Consider the following 23787-nt stretch of genomic DNA (forward strand, 5'->3'; position numbering starts at 1 on the left):
CAGATGGAAGTCCTGAGAGCAGGTTGAATGTCAAGTTTGTCCAAGACACATCCAAGTTCTGGTACAAGCCAGACATTTCCAGGGAGCAAGGTAAGAGGCTGAGAGACTTTTCCCTTAAATGACCTTCAAACAATTATTGGAACCTTTCTTGGCCTTTCATTTTTACTTTCCGGTGCCTGCTTGGGATCGGGGATTAAGTCTATTCCAAATGTTAAGACAAGGAATAACCAGCTAAAACCTATGTTTTGAATGTCCATGAATTGGCACACACATTGACAGCATGCAACCTCACAAGCAAGAAGTATAAAAGGAAGATGTGCATTTAGCAATATTTTGACAAAAATGTGATTGTTTGCCACTTTCCAATAGTATTAGACACTGAAGAAGTGAATAATGCTGCAGGAGTGGTTTGAATAGTGAGAACGGATGTCCTAGAAACTCCCTTTCAATGTGGAACTAGGTCACCATTGTTTCTTGTGGAGTATTCCTTTGAAGCATTTAAAACGTGTTTGGGATGATTGAGCTTTGATGCTTTTGTTCAACTTGAAGTCACGGCGTTAACTTGACTGCAAACAATAATTAGCATAAACACTTTCCATAAATGCATGTACATGTACACACAATAATGAATATTCATAGTTATATACAAAACTACACATGCACATGTGCTGATATATACACATCTCTGTATGTGTGTGTTTGGTTGAGAGTGGCTATTGGCTGCTGCATCTGCATTTGCTTAGTGGCAGTATTGGATTATATCATGTTAAATACAAGCACATGCTCAACTGCAATGATATCTCACACACACACACAGACACACGCACACACACCTACACATACAGTTTATACTTAGTGCCATGCACTTCCAGAATAAAAGCCACACCACATGTAGAGAATTAGGGAACATCTGCATGTGTTGCTCATCTCATCCATCTTCCTTCCTTAAACTATCACATGTGGGCGGGCTGAGACCTTGAACTAAATGGTGAAGTAATTCATCTAAAGCTCCTCTTCAACGATAGTGTGTCGAAAGTGAAGTCGCTTGTTAAAAGTTGTAGTTGTAATGAAATACAGACTGCCGAGCAATCTATTTTACACAAAGGGTCGGGACTTGACTTGCGCCTGCCTTTGCTCTCGGTCGTTCTTTTATCCGTCTGCTACCTTTTTCTTTAATTCACTTACATCTTTTAATGAGCTGACTTTCTCTGACCTCCTTAGGTTGTTAACCAATGCGGTATAAAAGGCTTTTCATTGCCAGTGTCCATAACAAACACTGCTTTGCCAGTCTCTTGTCTTGTTTTAAAAAAAAAAAATGTTATTAGTGCCATATGTTATTGTATGTTTTAACTGTGACCTGTCAGGCAACTGCAGATGTTATTTAGCCAACTCTGACAAACTACGTTAAATAGCGGCCAGTCAGACTGTACGAAGGCACAGCGTGGTACGGACCTGTCAATCACAAGGTAGCCGCATCCTACAGCATACTCTGCTTCAGGCCTATTGCATGGGACCATAATAAACTAAATAAACATCACGCTGTATTGAAATATATATCCAAAATTCCATGGCAATCCATCTGATACCTGTTGAGATTCATCACTACCCTCACAATTCATTTTGTGAAAAAACTGAATGCCTCCTGTGTTACAGCTATTGGCCTGCTGAGAGAGAGGGAGCCTGGAGCCTTTGTTATCCGGGACAGTCACTCGTTCAGGGGGGCGTACGGCTTGGCTATGAAGGTGGCCTCTCCTCCACCCTCAGCGCATCAGAACAAGAAAGGTAGGGGGCAGGATGCATGCTCAACATGTTCACGCATCAAGTATTCACTCCTCTGCTTTGTGTCGCTCCTCTTTCAGTTGAGAGCTACTGTGTTCATCGCTCGGTTGGAGACGGACTTAAAGTGAATGCCAAAGATGTGAGGTGATGTCTCCATGTTAATCAGCTGTAACCCCTCCCGCTCTCTTTTGTTGCAGGTGACATCAACAACGAGCTGGTGAGGCACTTCCTGATCGAGAGCAGCCCTAAAGGAGTGAAGCTGAAGGGTTGTCCCAACGAGCCTTACTTTGGTACGGCCTGAAACACACACTTACATGTGCACTGGCAAGCTCAGGGGAAGCCTTAGGGAGTCTGGAGGAGAAGTCACATGCTCCTTTTTGTGCGTCTGTCACAGATCAGCTCGCCTTTCCAAGTTGTATAGCATGTAATCCTCCTGTAATTCTGTAATTACTGACTGACTGTAGTGATCTGAGTCGTGTTCGCCTCACTAATTACGCTGCAAGACTGTATGACGTGTGTGTGTTTGTCTCCTCTGCCAAATACGAAATGGGGCAAGCTGACTTCTGTAAACTTTTGTCTGGCCTCTCCTTGTTGTTGGTCCTGTCTCCAGGCCGTAACTCACTTTCTCACTCTTTTCCCCGTGTGAAGTTGCTGTCTGTAATTGTTACTACTACAATACCAACAGAATGGTGATGAGTGGGTTTTTTCTACTTAGTAATAGTTTGTTTTTCTTACCACTGTACATCTAAACCACATTTAACCAAATCCATCCCACCCCACAAAAAAGTTCTGTTCCTCCGGACAGGAATATAACCAGTAGTGTTAGCTTTTTGTTTGTCACAATGGAATTATTAAAGGGGAAGTGTGCAGATTTTTACTACCCAAGTGTTTTGTGGCTCCAATGCGTTTTCTCTGACTGTGTCTTGTGTCTGTTTGACAGGCTGTCTGTCGGCCTTGGTCTACCAACATGCTATCACACCGCTGGCCCTACCCTGCAAGCTACTCATCCCCACCACAGGTCTGTGGATCCAAATGTGTGTTCGGCAAATGTTTATGTTTTATGAAGTGATTCTGTTGTGTTGGTTTGATCACTTTACGTTAGAAGTTAAGGGCTCTACTTTTAAGGAATTTTTCCCCCCCGGTTTCTCACCCTGTTTTACCTTGAATTCTTGAAGAAAACTATATCCGTTTTCAAACACATCTCGTCCAGCTCATTTATCCAGTTGTATGCTCATGACTTCCCAAATACATGCAACCTTTATATTTAGAGCTCCAGTGTGCAGCATTTCTGGAGATCTATTAGCAGAGATGGATCACAACATCCATAGCTGTGTTTCCATTCGCCTAGAATGATTTCAAACTGATTACCATAAAGTGTCTTTATTGCATATACCGTATATAATATCAGAGCGGAGACTGGAGCCGATACTTAGCATAGTAATAGGCCTATGCTGATGTGTAGTGAAAGAACTGATAATGAACCGATTACAGAAGCCCTCGCAGTGACTAAATAAAAACTAAAAATGATGTCACAACCGGTAACTTCCTCTGTCTCACGTTTTATGTAGATCTCATCGAGGAAGTGCCAGAAGTAGCCGCACAAAATCCGCTGGTTGAAAGGCTGAAACAAGGAGCAGGTAAGACATAAACTCACTTTCATTCTCTTTGGTAAAAGCTATCCTGTGACGGTCTCGGCTTTTCGAGACTCGAGTGCAACGCAGCTTTAAGATTCTAGGACATTAATAACTATGTAATTAACGTGTCCTGAATCATCCTGTCCACTTGTTCAAGACACCCTTGTTAACCCAGTGCAGAGGGCCCCTGCTGATTCCCATGGTAAAGCCTGTGCACTTTTATTTGGAAACTCCCATCTGGAATGTGCATCCTTTATGCCTGTCCGTGTCTGTTTTAACCTGCACAAATTAAGATCAATTAACGATGTTTAATTCCTTGAGATGTATTAAGATTTTGTCTGTTAACATTAGTGTCCAGCTTCTTGTCTGTAACAGGCAACATGTTTTATGTGGAATGATATTGGATGGATTTGTTTCTAAAGCCGTTTGACCCCAGCTTTGTTGCGGACAGCATGTTCTCCAATGAGAGGAGATCAATATATTTGCATGAATAGATCAAAACAAGCATTCATAGCATTTTGGAATAAATACAATTTGTGTAGTTTTCCCCTCACAGAATGACCGTTCCATTTGACATTTCTTTGCTTGTCTGATTGGGACGTCTGCTCTCTTCCCAGCATGCAACGTGCTCTACATCAACTCAGTGGAGATGGAGTCCCTAACGGGCCCTCAGGCTGTTGCCAAGGCCATATCCGAGACACTGGCTGCCGCCGCCCCAGCTGCTGCCACCATTGTGCACTTCAAGGTGTCTTCGCAAGGCATCACGCTGACCGACAACCAGAGGAAGTGAGTCTGGACCCCCGCCCGCACGCTCTTAATGTTTATCACAAGATAAACGTGGGATATCTTTCAGTGCAGACAAAATGTTTGATATCTGAACGTAAGATAATGAGTTTGTTTTTGAAGGGCAAGTTTCAACAAGAGTCTCTGCACACAATCAGAGGCACTACATAACTGTTAACACAGGATTAGAGGATCAGGGTTTTATTACTCAATCAACAACCCAATTTAAAAGTTTTTGGATCATCATCTTGTTGTGAGCTACAGAGACAATTTGACAAGTAGATTATTTCATAAGCATGCAGGATTTTAAAAACAGGATTAAGGATCTGTTGTCCCTTCCAAGGGAATTTTGAATGTTTTTATGTGTTTTTTAAACTTGTTGCTGTTTTGTCTTTTTGTTTTTTTGTGTGTTTTTATGTGGTCCTCGTGTGAAACGTTAACCAGCATCTTGTAAATGAGATTATAAATCTGAATGGGGTTATCCTGGCTAAATAAAGGATTACACTGTTATATTCTGTGTATGGTGTCAAGACCATACTTTAAACCCCCAATACACTGATACACTGGCATTAGCTGAACTTAAATTTAAATATACTGGTATCAGTGTACATTTTAGAAATTGTAGAACTTAAATGCCAATCATATGTTTGGGGTAATTTAGAAACTGTGTCCTGCCAGATAGCACTGACAGTTTATTTAGCTCTTTTTGTACATGTAAAAAAACAACTATCAGCCAATATGTTATTAAAGTGTTACCTTCCTCTATAAACCCCACCAACTACCGGTTTCTTATTCAAATACAGAGACAGATAAAGTTGTTGGTTATTGAGGGGAGGGTTTGGTTAAATTAAGTTAAAGTTAACGGTATTGGTCACGCTATCATTACATGCATGGAGACGTGTGCTTCCTCCAGATTAAACTAGCTGTTACATACAGAAAAGCACATCATTGCTAATCCATATAAGGCACATTTTAACCATGTTTTCTTTATTGTTTTTTGGTGTTTCTTTAATCATAATTTTTCAATGTTTCATAGGCTTTTCTTCCGACGCCACTATCCCACCAACACAGTCACGTTCTGCGATACCGACCCTCAAGACAGAAAGTGAGTACAGACACATGAAAAGGATTTCTTAAAATGCCATTAGTGGTTTGTTTTTGGCTACAGACGAGTTCCAAGATACAAAAAAAAAATGCTTTGTCCACTATTTGTATTATCATTTCTACTTATTGTTTGTGTGAGTCCTGTGTTTCCCTCCTTTGATGCAGTTTACTTCTCAGCAAACCTCAAAATATACCAGCGAGTCCACAATTCATGAGAAAGCAGCTGTCTTGAAAATGTTGACACATAATTTCTTCAAATCTTTGCAGGTGGAACAAGCCTGAGGGAGGAACCGCCAAGTAAGTAAACCTCTGGGGATCACAGTGCTGCTGTTGATCTGATGTTTCTATAGACCAAGCGGGGCGGTGGGGTTACGTGAAGCACGGCGGTCAGTGGTGGATATTCACCAAGTCTAATCACATTTGCCATGATTGAAAGACCCGGTGTGGACAGCTGTAATAGCAGAAAAGCAGCACCGGTGACGACGGCCTGTTGGGGTTGAGCAGTATGAATAGAGGCTGCATCTGATTTATCACCACAGACTGACCGCTGCAGCAGAGAAAACTGTATCTGAAATTCAACGTCTGAGAAAAGAATGTGTAAACTATTTCATCAGACACACACAATTTGATTTAATGTCGCTGTCTGCAGTGTCTTCCTCAATGCTGGACCTATTTCAAAACCTGTTGTCCACATTACTCACTTTGACACAGAAAACATAGAGAGAAAAAAAGAGGGTGGAATTACCAAAGTTACCTTTTAAGTTGCCGAAGACGGTTTCTTTTGCGCTTCATTGCTCTCCAGACGTCTACATCTCACATCAAAACCTCCCGGCACGCTGCAAAACTACAAATTCCTGCAGCTAGTCTTATTAGTAGTCTTAGACAGTCTTAAAACACTTTGCTGGAAATGTGCAACCTTCTTCTCAACTATCTCCCTATCTGAAAACAAACTAGCTTGAATCTAAAGAAAATATAAACCTCCTATATATATCATTTCAGTTTATTCTATTTATTAGACAAGGATTCCATTGTAGACAGTCCAATGCTGAAACATGGCAGCTTTTATTAATACATCTCTGGTGTTGGCTTTGCAGGCTGTTTGGGTTTGTGGCCCGTAAGCAGGGAAGCACAACGGACAACGTCAGCCACCTCTTCGCCGAGATGGACCCCGACCAGCCCGCCAACGCCATCGTCAACTTTGTCTCAAAGATGATCGGCGCGCAGAAACGATGAGAGCTGTCGGCAAACCCCTGGCACTTTTAATTTTATTTTTTTAACACCTTTGGTTATTTTCTTTCCTTTTAACGACGGACACTTACTTTCTGTTTTGGACAATTCAGCGTTCGGTTTTTACGCGTCACCTTATTTCTTCCGCTCTTTTACATTTTCCGTGCATGTCTAGTGCGTCTGTGTATGAGAGACAGAGAGTGTGTGTTGTGTTCGGAGTGTGTGCAGCTTGCGTGCATGTGCTTTTCTTCTTGGACGGACTCCAGAATGGACCAGAGGAAGTGCAGGGATGGGGCGTGGCTGTGTGTGTGTGACAACGGGACGGGAGGCGATTCTGATCTCCTTGGCAGGGTAACACATGAGCAGGAAGAGGGAATGACATTGTGTGTGCAAATGTTATTTTTTTAGCAGTTGTTTCATTTTTGTTCATTTTTTTTTATAAAGAAGAAAGAAAAAAAAGAAGTCAAGTTGTGTGACGTGAAGGTGGATTGTAAATCTATCAGGCTTTTGAGTGGTCAACCAAAGATTAAAAAAAAAAAAGTAGTCAGGGCGTGCATAGTGTGCCGCTGTCGGAGGGTCGGAAGTATTCTTTTGTAAAACAAATATGGCTGCTTAATCAAAAATACTGTTTCTTTCTGTTTGTACTGATACTGAAGGTCAATTATGTGCCGTTGCTATCTTGCAAACAATGTTCTCGGACATCTTTGCAGCTGGTGTGGTCTGTGTAAATATTCTAGATTGCTTTATGAGTAGGACTGTTCTAGATTACATTTGGTGCCTGACTTTCTTTTGTACTGCAGAGCTTTGTAAGAAAAAGAAGAACATAAAACTCTCCCGGGCTGTCTTAAATATTCAAATAGCCAAACTCGGACATGAAATTGCTCTCCATAATTCCAAAAGTCTTTTTCCTCGTTCACTGTAGTCGTGTCGCTAAAGATGCAACAGATGTTGTGCCTCTGCAGTGCAGCTAGAGTCTGGCAATATCGTTTAAAACAACTTCCTTGTGCAGCGATGATGTCCAGGACAGGTAAAGAAGAGGAGTAGCGACCCATCTGCTGTCGTTCTCCTTTCAGTCTTCACCGAGCTGTTCCGCTCAATACTGAAGGGCTGAAGGCTGTTTTGCGAGGGCCGATCTTCATCGAAACGTGTTGTCCGGTTCGGCCCTGATCAGACACAGAGCGTTTTGCAGGTTGTCTATTGTTACTTGGCCACCATTGAATGAGCGCTAACGTTAGCCTAACACAAACTGTACGCTACCTAACGGTTATCTGTACAGTTTAAATGGATGAAAATTATTTCTCAAGTAGGCTTCCACACCTGTTTGCCTCCAGGCCTGCTGCTTTCTGTTCAGTGCATGGCAACTATTTACAATTATTAAAGTCATATAGCTCAGAGTATACACCTGTCACCACAGAAAAAAAAATGCTTTTCAAAAAACTTGAAGTGTCTTAGCTCAAGAACACTTCGATATGCGGACAGTAAGAGCCGGGCATCGAACCGCCGACCTTGTGGTTCAAGGACGACCCGCTCTAACCGCTTCAAGTTGAATCGTTTTCAACTCGGCGAATTAAAAAGCCGCTCCAGGCTGCTCAAAGGAGCTCGCTCTGATCAGGGCCTCGTACTGCTCTTCACTTTTCTGTGTTCAAAGTTTCCGTCAATAGAAAGAAGCTCTTTGCGTCAGCCGAACAATACTGTTAACACTCACACCCTACCCGAAAGTAAGCTATACATATAAATATACATATACAGAAATATATATATATATAAAAAAACTTCCAAACAGTGACTTAAGATATTTATTTTTTTGCTTTGTTGCTCTGTTATCTTGTATACATGTATTATAAAGTATACATCAAGATTACTGAAAACGAGAAGAAAAGATTGCTTTTTTTATTTTGGCTAAAGTCAAGTGCGTTGACATATATATAAGGTGTAAAGTGTGTGCATTTCAAACTGTTGTATTTTTAAATGTTTTTGTTTCTTTCACAGCATTACTTCCCATTGTTAACATTCTTGTTTTCTAGGAAAGACTTTGTTTTTGTTTTTAAGAGAGGGGAAAATATTTTGTATGAAAGATTGCTGTTACTAAAGTCCAAATTGGAGTTAACCTAAAGATATGCCAACACAATTGTTTTATTAACTTAAACCTGCCAAGAAAATACATTGTCCAAGTTTAGCACTTAAATGTTGAAGTATTATCAGTGTGTTTCTACTTGTAAAAAGTGACGAAATTGACAGACCCATTTCATGTCATAATAATTGCATGTGTGGAGGCGGGACTTACTAGTTCCTGTCGCCCTGCAGCGCCTCAGCTTGGGTCTGGGGGGAACGAGTCGGATCAGTCAGTAGCTGCTGCCCTCATGTGGTGAGGAAAGATCATCACACAAGGAACCACTTGTGTTCTAACAGTGTTTTAGCTGTGACTTTGGCACGTCAAAGGGTATAAGTTTGAGTAATCAGATCATTAGCAAAATTAACTTTAATTTTAATGTTAATTCATACACTTTTTTTTTTTAAGTGAGTTTATGTTTGTGTTCTACAGGGGGTCACATATGAAAAACTCACCTTTTCATACACACATTTAGGATATGGGCTGCTTAGTTTAGAAAACGTGTTTGAAAAGCCATTTTAGATTTGGCTCCCCTTCCTATGTCACATGCAGGCTCATTCGAATAATAATTCATCTTCAAATGAGCATGATACGTGCCCTTTAAAGTCCCATTTAAGGATTGAGTAGCAGAGATTACGACTCCCTCCTTTATGCCTGGTGCTCTAGGTCTAGGATCACTGGGCAGCATGATATAAACTAATTAAATAAGGGTTAAAAAAATTCACAAGAAAAGAAAAGAAAACGTGACTTTTATATATGACCAGAATGTTCCATTATTTATTAGCAAGAGCCTGCATGCTCGAGTCCAAGTTGTTACCTTAACGCTGCTGACTGTAATCTGTGCATACATAGTACCCTCAAGTCTGACTCAACCCAGCCCGTTCCAGTTGAGGCTTGGATTTTCATGTGACGACTATGTCTTGACAGAAGAATCTATATTTTTGCCTACAAAATGCTTGTTGAGAAAAGAGGACGTCCTCTACTTCAAACTGAATGTTCACCATTTGTTTGCCAAGATGGAAACTCCAGCGGCGTCTGCCCTCTTTGACAGTCAGTCTGGACTGTAGAATGTGTGTGAATGAGCTACTATGCCTGTATAGAGCTTTGTCATTTTTTTTTGGTTTGCTACATTATATGGCTTTTACTATTTCTGATGGAGAAAAAAAACACATTAAAAAGAAGTACAAATCAAAATGTACATCATCTTGTTTGTCTTTTTTGTCAAACATACAATTTGTCTTTTCTGTTGCACTAAATCAATAAGAATTTAGAGGTTTCAGGTTAGTTGGCTTTGTTTAACAGCTCCTCCCCTTTAATCAGTTCTATTTAAAATAGGGTCAATAGGGTCAATTTAGAATATAAATTGCCAAACTTTGATATATCTGTTAAAGATAGATTGCAGTATATTAATTAATTGATTAGCACAATATATCATTTGCAACCCTTTTGATAGAACAGTATAGTTTTTAAAAATCTGACTATTGCTATGAAAATGGTTTATTTGTCGTCAGGCTGGATATATTTAAAATGCACAATTTAAATAGCACAGAGACTGGACCTATATTTATTTGGAGATGAGATCAAATCAAGCCCAAGACAAACATAAGATCACGCTTTCCGGACATGAGCCTTTTGAGGAATAGCAAATTATGATATTCCTCAGAAGAAGGCTGACGTTGTTATAGTGTCACAATCTTCATAACCTTGACTAATACAAATTAGTTCTACCTTAACCACAATGTTTCAACTGCTGTGGACAGGAAGCAGCAGTAAAACACATTTTAGACCCTTAAGAAAAATCAGAATTATAATCAGAAACTGTTTATTGCCAAGTATGTTACACATACAAGGAGTTTGGCTTGGTGATTGGTGCGTGACAATAAACAGTGCAATAGTCAAAAACATAAAAAAAGAAATTATGAACATAGAGCTGATGTCTGCCCTTGTCCTCGGCGGTGGCTGCAGCGCACCAGACGCTGATGGAGGAGCAGAGGATGGACTCAATGATGGCGGTGAAGAAGTGCAGCAGGTGGAATTTCTTCAACTGCCTCCAGGAAGAACCTCCTCTGCTGAGCCTTCTTGGTGATGGAGCTGATGTTAAGCTCTCACTTCATGGCTTATGATGGAAGCGAGGAACTCCACAGCAGTGACCAGGCTGTGACACAGGTTGATGGGGCAGGTGAATATCAGCTTGCCGAGAGAACTCCTTGTTGCTGGTCTACCGCTGGCTTGATTGGCAGGTGTGTTTGACGCTTTTATCCAAAGCAACTTACATTTTTGCTCTATATACACAGCAACGGGGAGCAATTGGGGGTTAGGTGGACACAATGACATGGACTAGCAGAGACAGGGCACGAACCACCAACCCTCTGATTGAGGGACGGGCATGCTAACCACCTAGCCACCCCCTTCGTGTTATTGTGTGACTTCGATGAATCCGAATTAACGTAACATCTGCAGTTTGCAAGTTTTAAGTCACTTAGTAGGCTGAAGAAGTGAGTATGGCTTCAGGAGGACGAGACACATCTCTGCTCCAGGCAGAATTACAGTAGAAGTGGCTTTTCTATTAACATGCATAGCTACCGGGATTGGTGGTGGTGCAACCTGATGACATCACTGCAGTAAAAGTTTGAAACTGCTGTATTAACATTTTATAGACAGAAATGTTCTGTGCTCTTACCAGCTTAATAAAATAAAAATAAAATGCAGACATTTAAAATAGGCAGGCGGCAGGAATGTGACACGATTACATTTTTTCGAAACATTGTCATTCATTTTTATTTCAGTGATGTCATTAATAGCTTGAGAACCCTTGTAAAATGAAAGGACATAAAACAAACGAGAATAATTACGAATAGTGATGTTAAAAAAAACTTTTATTATCTCCCGAGGCAAAACAAAAGAATGTGACAGAGCGTGAGACTGCAGAAGGAGACAACATGACACCTTTACATGGTAGCACTCCACCATCCGCAATACAGCACTAAAGAATACAAATCTATTTTAGCTGTGAAAATTATTTTTCAAAACCGAAAAAAAGTAAATTTGCAAAGCCCATAAAAAGCCCTTTATGGTGGAGAATTGGACTGAAAGGCTACAAAGACACTTATAGAACCAAACTCTGCTTTACACTTCAACACCAGTGTGAAAAGACAGGACTGCAACACGAACGCTTGAGGCTCTTTCCGAACTAAAGGCCCCTTCAAGCAAAGGCTGCCCTCTCTGATGAGCAGCAGTGGCATGCCACCTGTAATCAATACTTGGTATTTGTATTATTATTTGTAGTCACAATGGTAAAAATAATACGTTGTAGTTATTGCATGTATTGAAAAATATAACTAGAAAATGTAATTGAATGCAAAATGGCTTTACGGTCATTATCTAATCTCCTCTCTCATATGACTTTATTGTGGCTTTACTTTGGATGTGATTGCTTAGTTGATGCACAGGTACTCACTCTACTCTACTGTTGCAGTTACTGCATTAAAGTAGTTTCTTGTGGTTGTCTGCGTGCGTAATGTCTGTAATAATATGTTTGGCCACTTGATGCCAGTGTTTCCTTTCCAGACAAAACGAAGCCACAGAGGCCGTCATAAATCCACTGACATTTGTCCAACTTCAAATTTGAACACTGCACTTAAGATGGTGATTTGCTGTTTCTATCAAATCTATGATGTTCCTCAACTAATCTTTTTTTGGTATTCAACTACACATTCTAGTGTTTCTTCTCTTTTCTTTTAGAATGGTGTATGCAATGTTGTATTCATACTGTTGTATGAATAAAATAGACACAGAGTGATACGAGGTATTCTTCCTGTTTCTGGAAACATTGGAACAAGTGTCTGTATGCTTTTAACCACAAGTGTTTTTTGAACTGCAATGATCCTACCCGTGTCCTCGTATTGTATTGTATTTTATATATTGTTGTTGTATTTGTGTGTTTTATTTGCTATATGGACCTATGAGTCTGAATTAAAAGGAATACATAAATAAGAAGGCAATATATTTTGTGCAATAGTTTTTAAACAGGCCAGCTATTGCAAATTGGCCCAAATATTCCTGCTTTTACCCGAAGTCTTTCATCTTTCACAGAAATGTCAGCAGCAAATGGTCAGACAGTGTGACTTCTCTCTTTCCTCAACGTTCATGTACTTTTACAACCAGCTTCATGCTCTGGGAAAATCGAGCAACACCACTGGAAGTCCTGCGTAACGCTTCCTGTGAGGAAGATTACAATCTGTTCACCTCCTTACGCCATGGAATAGATTTGTAACTCTGGAAAATGCTAATTTTCGTCTCCATAGGGGCTTTCATCATCTGGTTATGGACTTGCTATCACTGCATGCTTTCGCTGCTGTCTTACCTAGCTCAGCTTTAGTTTGATTGCTTTTTATATAGAAGGCTAACCTTACCTATTCAGGACTGTGGTGGATTTACTAATCTGTGTGATGTGAAGTCTGACATTACTTACCCCAATTATGAACACATGTGGTTGGGCAACTGCCTGAGTGCATTGCCTGGGGCGATTTGTGTCACATTTAGCAGCAGAGAGAGAGAGAGAGAAACTGGGGAAAACAGTGTGTAGAGCCAGCATATCCTGCATTTACATTTAACTCCCTCGAACATTTATTTTTGACCAAACCAGAGTTGGTAATTGTTGGAACAATAGAAAGACCAACCAAGACGGATTTGGTGAGTTTTAGTTTGATTCTGTCGAGTTTGAATGAAGTGTGTTTGGCCACGCAGCTGCTCAAAAACCTGAACAAGCTGACTCACAAACACCTGTGCCAATATATCCGCAGTCGCCGGTTGTTTGGTTGGGGATGGCCAGTTGGAAAATTAAAAATAAAATATCTGATATTTGATATATATTTCAGAAAACACTGCAGTTCAGTGGGTAATATTGTTAAAGTACTCAGAGAATGCACATTTCATAAAACCCATTTTTCTAAAGTTATACTAAATGTAGATCTTTTTTCTTCACCTTTTCCCCATCTATTCCTGCAAAGCCCTTTATAAAAACATTCAGTTTCAAAGAAAAAATACATTATAGGTAAAGTTCTATATTTGTGTTGTTGGCAAAGTGCGGTAATTGCACCAGAGCAACAGGTGTCTTGTTTCCTGCTGAAGCCTGTTGCCCATTGTCACACATGGAAACCTGTCACCATTTGGAGTGTGAGGCCTCCTGCCTCCAATTGAATACACAGAGGAGTCAGTTTACACTTCGCCAGATGGAGCGTAAAGAAAGACGATGTATATACTGTACAGTATTCATCCTACTCAGATATGACACAGTATAAAAGAAACCATGCTGGCAAAATGGTCTAAAAGCAGAGTTTGACACTAAATACTGTTATGCTTCCCCGGATCTCGACCAATCGTATCAAAGGAACTAGTTTTTCCTTTCACCATGAAACATTATGACTGAGCCGACAACATAATACATGTTTTTGTGTGCAGCATGTGTAACGTTTTTAATTACACTTTTGTGTACTGGATGTTTGTGCACAAATGTGTGTTACAGTACAGTATGTATCCTGTGTGTGTTATCGTGAAATGCACAAATTGTATGTGTGTGTGTGTGTGTGTGTTTTCTGGAATCGTGAGTGACTGTCCATCCTGTGACCGGTACGTGTGACTCACTCCTATTCCAAATGTTTCCATCTTGGCGCCTCAAAGGCAAAACCATCAGAGTACTGTCACCATCTGGACAGTGAAGGCCCTCCTGGGCCGGCGGCCACCTCACGTCCCTGACTCAAAGACTTTGACTAAAAATACAACCTTCAGGATGTTATTCTAAAAGCACCAATACATGACTCGCCTGGATTTGTCTGCTTCTGGGGCTTTCTGCCTCTGTCTCCTTTCCATAAATAACAAAGGTGAAATTGCTCTCACACACACACGCACGCACACACACACGCACGCACGCACACACGCACACACACACACACACGCACGCACGCACGCACGCACGCACGCACACACACACACACACACACACAGTAGTAATAATGTTGTCATGCTGTCAAATAGGCATGCAATAGCTTTGATGAAAGGCTCTTTCTGAACCAAATTAGGCAAATTGTGATAGCTGCACTGATCAATATTTTATATTAACCGAATGACTGTGTAATGTGAAAGCTTGTAGTGGCACACCCACAGAGACTTATCATGCACTCTGGGTTAATTTCCTTCACTCAAATGTTATCTATTTCTCCTCACATATTATTAACTGAAAAAGTAATTTCATAAGTTTGGTAATTACTAACAGACCTATAATCGTGCAAAGCCACAACACCCACATGTCGGTTCCACAGTTTTGACCTGTATTCATTTCCACTGTATTTCCAAACAGTATTAACGATCGAGACTTTAGGCATGTTCAAACCGAACTGTCCTGGGAAGCTTCCACAAGTACCACAGGGCTTTTGTTCAGTGTTCAAAGTTTGATTTATTGTCATTGTACAACACAGGGTTGGGCAACAAAATACAGTTGTAGTCCCATTTTGCTAGATGAGAAATTCACACAAAAAATAGAAAATAGGAATGCAAAATCCAGTCGGCGCTGCTCTCACACATCTCCAGCTAGAAGACTGTCAAGTGGCAAGTTTGCTTCGTTCCACAAGCTCTGCTTATTTTGGCTCGGCCTATTTTGTTTGTGTTTTATTTTCCCATTAGCTGTTGTTAGTGATGTTACTCTGTTTACATGGTTAACAGGTTTTTAAAAATAGTGAACTGCATTGGTCCTCTTGCGATGGAGTTTATCGACATAGGAGCTCAAAAAAAAGTCCCTCAGAAAGGCGTTCTAAGAACTACGATCGTTCCTAGTTTGAGTGACGTGTGACGTAAAAAAACGCATGTCTATGGTTGGATGAATTTACTGAGCGTCCAATTTTAAAGCTATTGGAAGGCAGTTTCCTTGTGTTTGGCCCAGGCTAGCTAGTACAGGCCTAGCATAGTCACAGCGGATGCGTGTCTGAGACTTCACTGTCAACAAAAGACTACTTTATTCGGTTTAACCTGAGTACGGAAATGTTAACTGGTACCTCTGTCACTGCAGAGGACTGAGCATGGTTGTGATGATTTATGCCCCTCCCCTCTCTGGACACTGGGTACAGCACGTGCCAGTAAAAGTAGTTCACGAGTGACGGGGCAAAGGTCAACCTTAATAGTAACTTCACAGTATTGGGTTGGGAGAGACAGACTGGTCCTATTTTTTCCAAATGAAGACAGAAATGGGCAGGAGGAAAAAAGCCATCTGATGTCTCCAATAAAAGAAGAGTCAGTTGCATAATAGAACAGGCCCACCTGTTCCATGGTGGTTTCATTTCATACATGTTATTTGCGCGGAACAAGTGACACTTGTTACGTTACTTGACTTTAGACAGTCTGCTTGTGACAGTTGCAATTTATTTCCTTTAGTGACGTTGCTACGGTTGTTATTGCCTGTTTATTATATGCTATTAAAACAAAACATGAACTTTGATCAAAATAGTTCTGTTGCATTAACGCAACTAGTCATTTTACATTATTAACCACATGGAATTTTGCCAAATGTGATACAAAGCTGGTGTAGTGTATATATGAAATGTAGAGATTCAATGTATGTTGTGGTTTGCAGGTAAATGCAATGGTAGCATTATTTTCTGTCGACTCGGTTGCCGAGAAAGAGCCCCACTAAGTTGAACTCCTTGATGAAGAGTCCTGGGGCATGAATCATGAGTATATGACTTATTCAACATAGAGTGGCCTCTGTCCAACTGCATGGGAAAATGTGCACCAACATTTTAACACAAGTGCAACATGGCAAACCTTACCCATTTTGTCAAATATGACCCCTTAAAAACATTTGCAATTGTAAATGTTTGTAGGCGAATGATGATTTATATTTATATGTATATGTATGTATATGAGGGGGGGGGGGGTACTCCTCATCCTCCTGATGGGTTTTATGGCAGCACGGATGGCTCCAGTGAAGAAAGACAGCAGGCAGAGATGGATGCGACACTGAAAGATGAGCCAGCACTCATCCCAAGCTGTTGTGAATGTATGCTGTGCCCCTCGACAGAATGACCCAGTGCAACCACTCCTTTTTCTACAACCGCCTGCCAACACACTTAAGCAGACAGGTGTCAAAATCAAAGTTTTTACGGACAATCGGTGCAATGTGTTTCTTTGAACCCCGTCATGCTTCGTGTCCAAAGCTCCTCAGTCAACCATCACCAATCCAGGAGCCCCAATCCTTATCCCAGCCCCACTCCCCCACAGCCAATCAACACATCCCAGAGCCCTGTAACAGATGGCTGCAGGGGTCAGCAGGGGTTAGCTGGGGTAGGGAGGGGGTTGGCTAAGGTTAGGTCGGGGCACAAGGGTGTTTGGGATTGTTGTGACATGGCCTGTCTGCCTGTCAGTATGCAGGTGGATGAGTAGCATGTGGCCACCAATCCCCTCCTCCCACCGCGTACTCTCCCAAAGTCAGGGCTTGAATTGCAGGTCAAGATGCCGGGATGGAGGGATTCCGTGGTCATCCTAGACCCCCAAAAATCTGTGTTCAGCTTACTCAGCACCCCCTCGCACCTGCTCTGGAAAAGTGCTGTGTTAAGCCTTGGAGGGGGGAATGTCCAAAGAAAACAGAAGGCACAAGGAAGGACTGATGGACCTGGCCAGTGAGGAACCATGATTAATCTGTGCTTATTAACCCCCAAGACCTTTGACCTTTTTGATTAATTGAAGGTATGTTTTACTTGTTTATTTGATTATTTTTTTTGCTGACTTTATTTATTCAGCAGAGTATACAGTTGAGCACATGCGTTGAGTGTGCTCATCAAAAGCCCAGTCATAAATCAACATTTTTATCCAGATTTGAACCCTTATCTTTGCCACACTTTTATATCCTAGTTGTTTTCATCCATTATGTTTTAACTAGGTGCAATATTTCAGCCATCACACGCTCAATATATATATATGTGTGTGTGTGTGTGTGTATATTAGTTTTTTTGTAAAACTATTGGTAGGACCATTGGATTTCCATGAAATGTGTTACAGACATCCAGGATACCCACACTCTGAGTCTTATTGACTTTGGTGAACCCTTGACCGTTCTTTTAGTGTCACCAGAGAACCAAAGCTGACTCATCTTGTAAAATATCTCAAAATCTACTACAAAGCATGTATAGCATATTGACTTCTCCTCTTGTGACATCATGAAGTTGACATTTATGTTTGTGAGTGAAATGTCTCAACAGCTATTGGATGGTTTGCAATTAAAATTTGCTTTAACTTTGGTGATCCCTCAACTTTTTATCGAGCATCAGCATCTGGTCTATATAACCGATACTTTAATTGATGACGAATTAGCTTCAAAACTGACATTACCATCAACCTCCATCAATCAATTCAACCATTTCTTGAACTTTTCATACACTGGGAGTTATAATGTAGAATTTATTCATGAAAAGTAGCCTGCGCTGTCAAATAAATTACTTTACAAATGATGACAATATCTTATGAGCTGTTACATGTTATATACGGTAGTCAAGTGAGGAGAAGAAAAGACTCAAAAGAGGGAGGGAAATGAGGAACAAGATATGGACAGATTGGTTTCATAGCAGGAAAGCAAACACTGAACCTCTCATCTTGCCTACAAAGCGTCTAGACTCCGATCACCGCCCGGTCCAGCACCTGAGTATGAACTTGTGTCCAACCCTACGTTCCCTGGCATCCTCTCTAGTCCTCCCTACCGCCTGTCGATCATACCTCAAAGCATATAAACCCCCTCCTTCATATACCGCAAATCCCAAAACGTCTATCACAGACACTTATCAAAGTTTTTCATTGCCACATTCTTTCCACTGCCACAAACAGGGCGGGCTGCCGATACTGTGTGAGTCCAAACTCTGAGAACTTCCTGACTCGACACAAAAGAAGAAGATATCTTGGTCGATATGGCTTCAAAAAGACTAAATTCAACACATACTTGGTTGTGCATTGCGTAAAGTATACCAGACACACAGATAATGATGCTATACGTAGTTATTTATGTCCGGGACATCCTGAAACCCCAATGCTACAGAGGAAGGGCAGCACAACGAGCCCTCTGGGCTTCCATAGCTTTACTGGACCACTGTTGTCTCCCTGAGGATACCCCTGCTAAAATAAACAGGCGCTGCAGCAAGAAATGAAAACAATGAAAATGAACAGTGGCTGACACAACATCAGCTTGTGTGTGTGTGTGTGTGTGTGTGTGTGTGTATCTGTGCATGCTTGTGAGCGTGCTCGCTCACATATGTACGTCACTGATATCTCTGGGAAAGTGTTCTCTTGCTTAGGCCGGATCTGCGCTAGCAGATGCATTTGCCTGGTGGGACTGTGGGGATGTGTGTGTCTGTGTGTGAAAGGGTGTACTGTAATCGTGGCAACTGTAAACAGTCACTGGTATTGAGTTCTTCCTTCTTCCCTTTTTCGCAGTCTCCTTCCCGCATTTGTTGCGTGCCAGTGCATGTGTCTGTCTATGTCTGTCACCGCCTGTGAGTAATGTCCAGATCTCTCCACTTAACAACATTGCCTGCCTACGGGGCACCTATGTCAAGAGCGGTGACTACAGTCCGGTTATATCAGCTTGGATCACATCTGGGAGAGGAAAGCAAAGCAAACAAATAATAAGTTGTATCATATAAATATCTTGGTGTCCACATTGACAGCTCTCTCACATGTCATGTGCATGTTGAAAACCTTTGTTCTAGGCTACAACAGAGGATGTATTTTTTGAGTAGGCTTCAACTCTATGGTGATGAAAGTAAACTCATGATTCTGTTTTACCAAACTATTTTATAGAGTGCAATTTGAGTATGGTATGGTACAGTTACAAGTCTAAGCTTGCACGTCTTACTAAAACGGCCATGAAGATCATCGGGAAAAAGAAGTTCAGAATGATTAATTGATTCCATCCTCCATCCAATTACTAAATAGCAACAAGTAGAAAGATATTATATGATTTCATTGGGGACTAATGTATTGTGACTTGATTATTTAATCAAGGCATTATTTACTTTTCTGATCACACCTGGTTTTATTATTCTTAACTATGTCGACAAGTATATTTAAGCATGTTTCTGCATGAGCATATGATCTATATATGAGCACATGAGATTTTTTTTTTTTTTTTTTGCGTGCATATGGATTGTGATGCTGGCAAGTGTATTGTGTGATGCAGCTGCTTGCAGACTAATTTCCCTGCAGGACAATACAGTATATATTATCTCATCTTTTATCGTATATATGGTGCTTAAATGTATGACGTGACCTCTCAAGCAAAAATAATACATTTTATTTAAGTTACATAACAGAAAATAATCCAATACATGTTGTAAGATAATAGCCAACCATAGCTGCTTGCGACACCTGTTCTTATGACAATTCCTATCATGAGCCAGATGAGGAAGGAGGCTGCCACTCACAGTGGAAGCTGGCGTCATTGTCACGTTTGCACTTGTGCTGTGAAAGAGGAGACCCTGACATGAACCCAAACCACTTGCTGGCTTGGCTTCTAGCTCCCACCGCAGTAAAACAACAACTGATCCGCTGAGTGTTTCATTAAGTTAACAAGCTCTATGTCTTTCTTTTCTCTCCTTTTTCTCCACGCTTAAAAATCCTGAGACTTTTCCTAAAAAACCCTCAGACACAAACCTCAGCATGCAGTACTGAATGACCTGGGAGGTTCTGGAGCTATGCAGCTACATACCGCCCCGCACTGTCCAAATATGAAACAAACTGTCAAGTTTTAAGTTAATATTGCGGCTGGCAGTATTTCCAAAATTACCTAGCTTTAAACTAAGACTCAGACCTAATGTAAAAACACATATTAAAGATTATGAGTTCAGGGTGTCTGTTTGTACTGTGTCACTGTAAAAAAGGTTATAAAAAGAAGATAAAGGCATAATCTCCAGGACAGAAGGAACTATGTGGCTCACATGAGAAGGTAAAACCACTGACAGACTATAGCACAGGACAGCCAAGCACCTTGCAAATGAATATTACATGTGCTAAAATCATCATGACTTCTGTTTTTAAATGTATCTAAATATATACCATTTTTGTTTGGCTAAGCCACTAGCCCAGGCTGACAAAGTCTCTTCTTAAAGGGCCAGTGTGTAGCATTTCTAGGACTCATTAACGGAATATAATATGAATGTAATATTATATAATATTCATAACTATGTTTTCATTAGTGTATAATCACCTAAAACCAGGAATTGTTGTTGTTGTTAACTTAGAATGAGCCCTTCAAATCTAGATAGGGAGCGGGTCCTCTCCACTGAATCCACCATGTTGTTGTTTTTACAGTAGCCCAGAAAGGACAAACCAAATTGGTTCAACGTTTTTATGATACCCAGAGGCCACCGTAGTTCTTCGATGTGCTTGTGAAACTGCAGTAATGGGAGCCGCAGAGTAGAAACCCATGGTACCATCAGTACTGTCTATGTGTTATTATGGTAATGATGGCCTCTGAGCAAAACAAATGACATCACCATGATTTAGTGCTCTGGTGCTCATATTACCGCATGAGTAAGGCGTCTGTTGCAACCAAAATACTGGATGCCATCGAATCCTAGACACTGTCCCCTAAAGGCCAACCACCTGTGACAAGGTCTGCTGTGTCCAAACACAGACAAAGACCGTTGCCATTATAATTATTTGACAGATGGTATATTCACATACAAAATGATCTGCTAGAAGATGCTGCTAAAAAGCATACATGGATGTAAACAATGTAGGTTTCAAATGCTTTCAAAAAGTATCATTGCAGATGTTTTTTCAGGAAGGAAATGCATTTAATATATGTATTAGTCCTCCAAGGAAACACATAATAAGTGCATTTATAGACTTGAGAGGAAGTTTTGATTTATGCTTGGTTGAGATGCAAATGTTGGTGTATTCATAGAAGCATAATGTAATAAAGTGTTATGGAAACAAACTTACAAAATAAATCATGACGTAAAATAAATATCCACCGATGCTCCTTTCTACTGTAACCGTCTGTATCACGTTTTCTACATTGTTTCCATTCGTCTGAGGTTTGACTGGCGCTCTTTTGATTAGGTCATTAATCTACAATAGTTTAATGGTACCTGACATTATAATTAGCACCGCCAATTGATGCACTTGGTGTGCTAAACTCCTTATTGTCACGTAACATTTTGCCAAATTTGGAAATTTGTTGAAATGCACAGCCGAATTATCAGAAGCCGATTCATCTGCATAGGTCTACGTTTTTTAGACATATTAATGAGGAAAGGTTACACACATAACAGTTTGCACACAAAAAAAACCTCACAGGGTAGCTTTAAAGTCTTGGCAAACAGGCACATGTATTATAGTATTGTCTTCACTCTGAATTCCATCCAAATTAATAAGTGGAGAGGCAGAGAGGTAACTGGTTAAAGTCCAGTCAGGGGTAGTGAGAGAGGAGCCAGCAGAGGGCTAATCAAGGCCCTGTTGCCAAAGGTCACATCGCAAAGCCCCATCTGCTCCCTGACCTTGACCCCTGCGCCAAATCACCCTCAGCTGTGTGTATGCGAGTGTGTTAATATATACATGTGTGACACTGGTGCTGCTACACTACCTCAAGGATTTAAGAGGGGTGGGGGGCGATGGAGAGGTGACCACCTTTGACCTTTCTCCATTTCTGTGGACTCTCAGTGTCACAGCCACAGCTGCAATATCCAGCAGGTGTGGCGACTCATTTTCAGCTCGGAGCTGCAACTCTGAAAGCTGCAGAGGCGTTGAGTTTCGGGGCCACGAGGAATTTGAGGCTTTGTTTGCTCCAAAAAAGGAGAATGATAATAAGAGTTCTACAAATTAAAATAAACTGTGACAAAAAAAAGTTTGTTTGGATGCCTGTTTTATATTATACATGTTCATGCAGATAGAGATTAGTATATACAACATTCAAAGATAGCCTAACTTTTCTACCCAAATAAACTTTATTATACGGAGGATACAGTTTCCTATAAAGGGCAAATATGCATAGGATATATGATGACCCCACTATGGAGTTTAATATGACATTTATACTCCACGGCATCTGAGCACAACACCTGACTCCAATAGTGGATAGATCCAATTTGTACATCTAAGTATGCTTATCGACCGCTAAATAATATATATAAATAAAACAAACCAAAGTACCACACATACTAGGCACCACATGCAAAGAAAAAATAAAGATAGAAATATATTTTGACTTCCTCAGGAATTTAAATTGTGAACAGATTTGGTTTCAGTCTGTGAGAATGACCCAATAACTGGAACCGTGTCCAGGAAACACAGCGTCACCAGCCGCACAACACCCATAATTAAAAGAATTGCTCATATTGATGGATGCACTGAAGCATCCATTCTGAGTGCTCTACTGGCAGCTGGTGGGGGCAGTCCGCCCTCATGGCGGTCTTGTGGGGGCTAGAAGGAAACCTCTCCAAACAGGGAATAGTGTGTGTATGTGCATTCTTTCAAGCCTTACAGATCTACTGTGTGAGCCAATATACATACTTTTTAAATGGACAAGTAGCCCAAACATACATACAAGGAGTGTAAATCAGCCTTTGCCAGGCTGTTTGTGTTCATGTGGGGCAGATGGGCTAGCGGGGTGCCAGGCCTTGGTAGGGGGCCGTGCCGTGACCAGAGTAGCAGTCTGGGCGCTGTGCTACAGCCTCACAGCGCAGCAGCCTGGCAGGCAGCACTGGATCTTGGCTGACCTCTGCCTCCATCAGGCTGCCCTCACTCACTCACCTCATTAGCTTGACAGAAGCGACCAAAGAAATTGAGGGCATCATAGAGCTCACAGCACTTCCATGGGAACTCCCCCTCACCCTCTACTTTTAGTCATTTCGGTATATGCGCTGTACACAAACACACGCCCACGTGTAAACACTGTTTTTTTTTTTGCTTAAGAGGGTGTCAGAGATCGTGTTTAAACAAACAGACGGACAAGAAGAGGCATATATGCAGGGAATGCACACGTTTCCTCATGCATATGCACATGCAGAAACACATATTTAAATGCATCCAGGTTTGTAAATTGAGGCCAGGTACTAAATGAGATCACGCTACATTTGGACCTCACTTTCAAAGGCTCTCCTAAACAAAATCAAC

The 23787-nt window shown here is 41.0% G+C and overlaps 1 protein-coding gene across 1 annotated transcript in view; it reads left to right on the plus strand.

Moving 5' to 3' along the window:
- tns1b (tensin 1b) overlaps window positions 1–9835 on the plus strand; it is a gene marked incomplete at its 5' end in the record, with an annotated part of 135524 nt that extends 125689 nt beyond the window's left edge. The window contains 10 exons of the mRNA XM_079230690.1: window positions 4–90; window positions 1654–1782; window positions 1977–2069; window positions 2720–2797; window positions 3348–3416; window positions 3589–3615; window positions 4031–4199; window positions 5233–5301; window positions 5568–5597; window positions 6395–9835. Coding sequence (XP_079086816.1) covers window positions 4–90; window positions 1654–1782; window positions 1977–2069; window positions 2720–2797; window positions 3348–3416; window positions 3589–3615; window positions 4031–4199; window positions 5233–5301; window positions 5568–5597; window positions 6395–6533 — 890 coding nt within the window. The 3' untranslated portion in view covers window positions 6534–9835. The remainder of the gene's footprint in view (window positions 1–3; window positions 91–1653; window positions 1783–1976; window positions 2070–2719; window positions 2798–3347; window positions 3417–3588; window positions 3616–4030; window positions 4200–5232; window positions 5302–5567; window positions 5598–6394) is intronic.
- Window positions 9836–23787: the final 13952 nt, after the last annotated feature.

Source organism: Taurulus bubalis (genome assembly GCF_910589615.1).
Source record: "Taurulus bubalis genome assembly, chromosome: 15".
Classification (NCBI taxonomy): Eukaryota; Metazoa; Chordata; class Actinopteri; order Perciformes; family Cottidae; genus Taurulus; species Taurulus bubalis.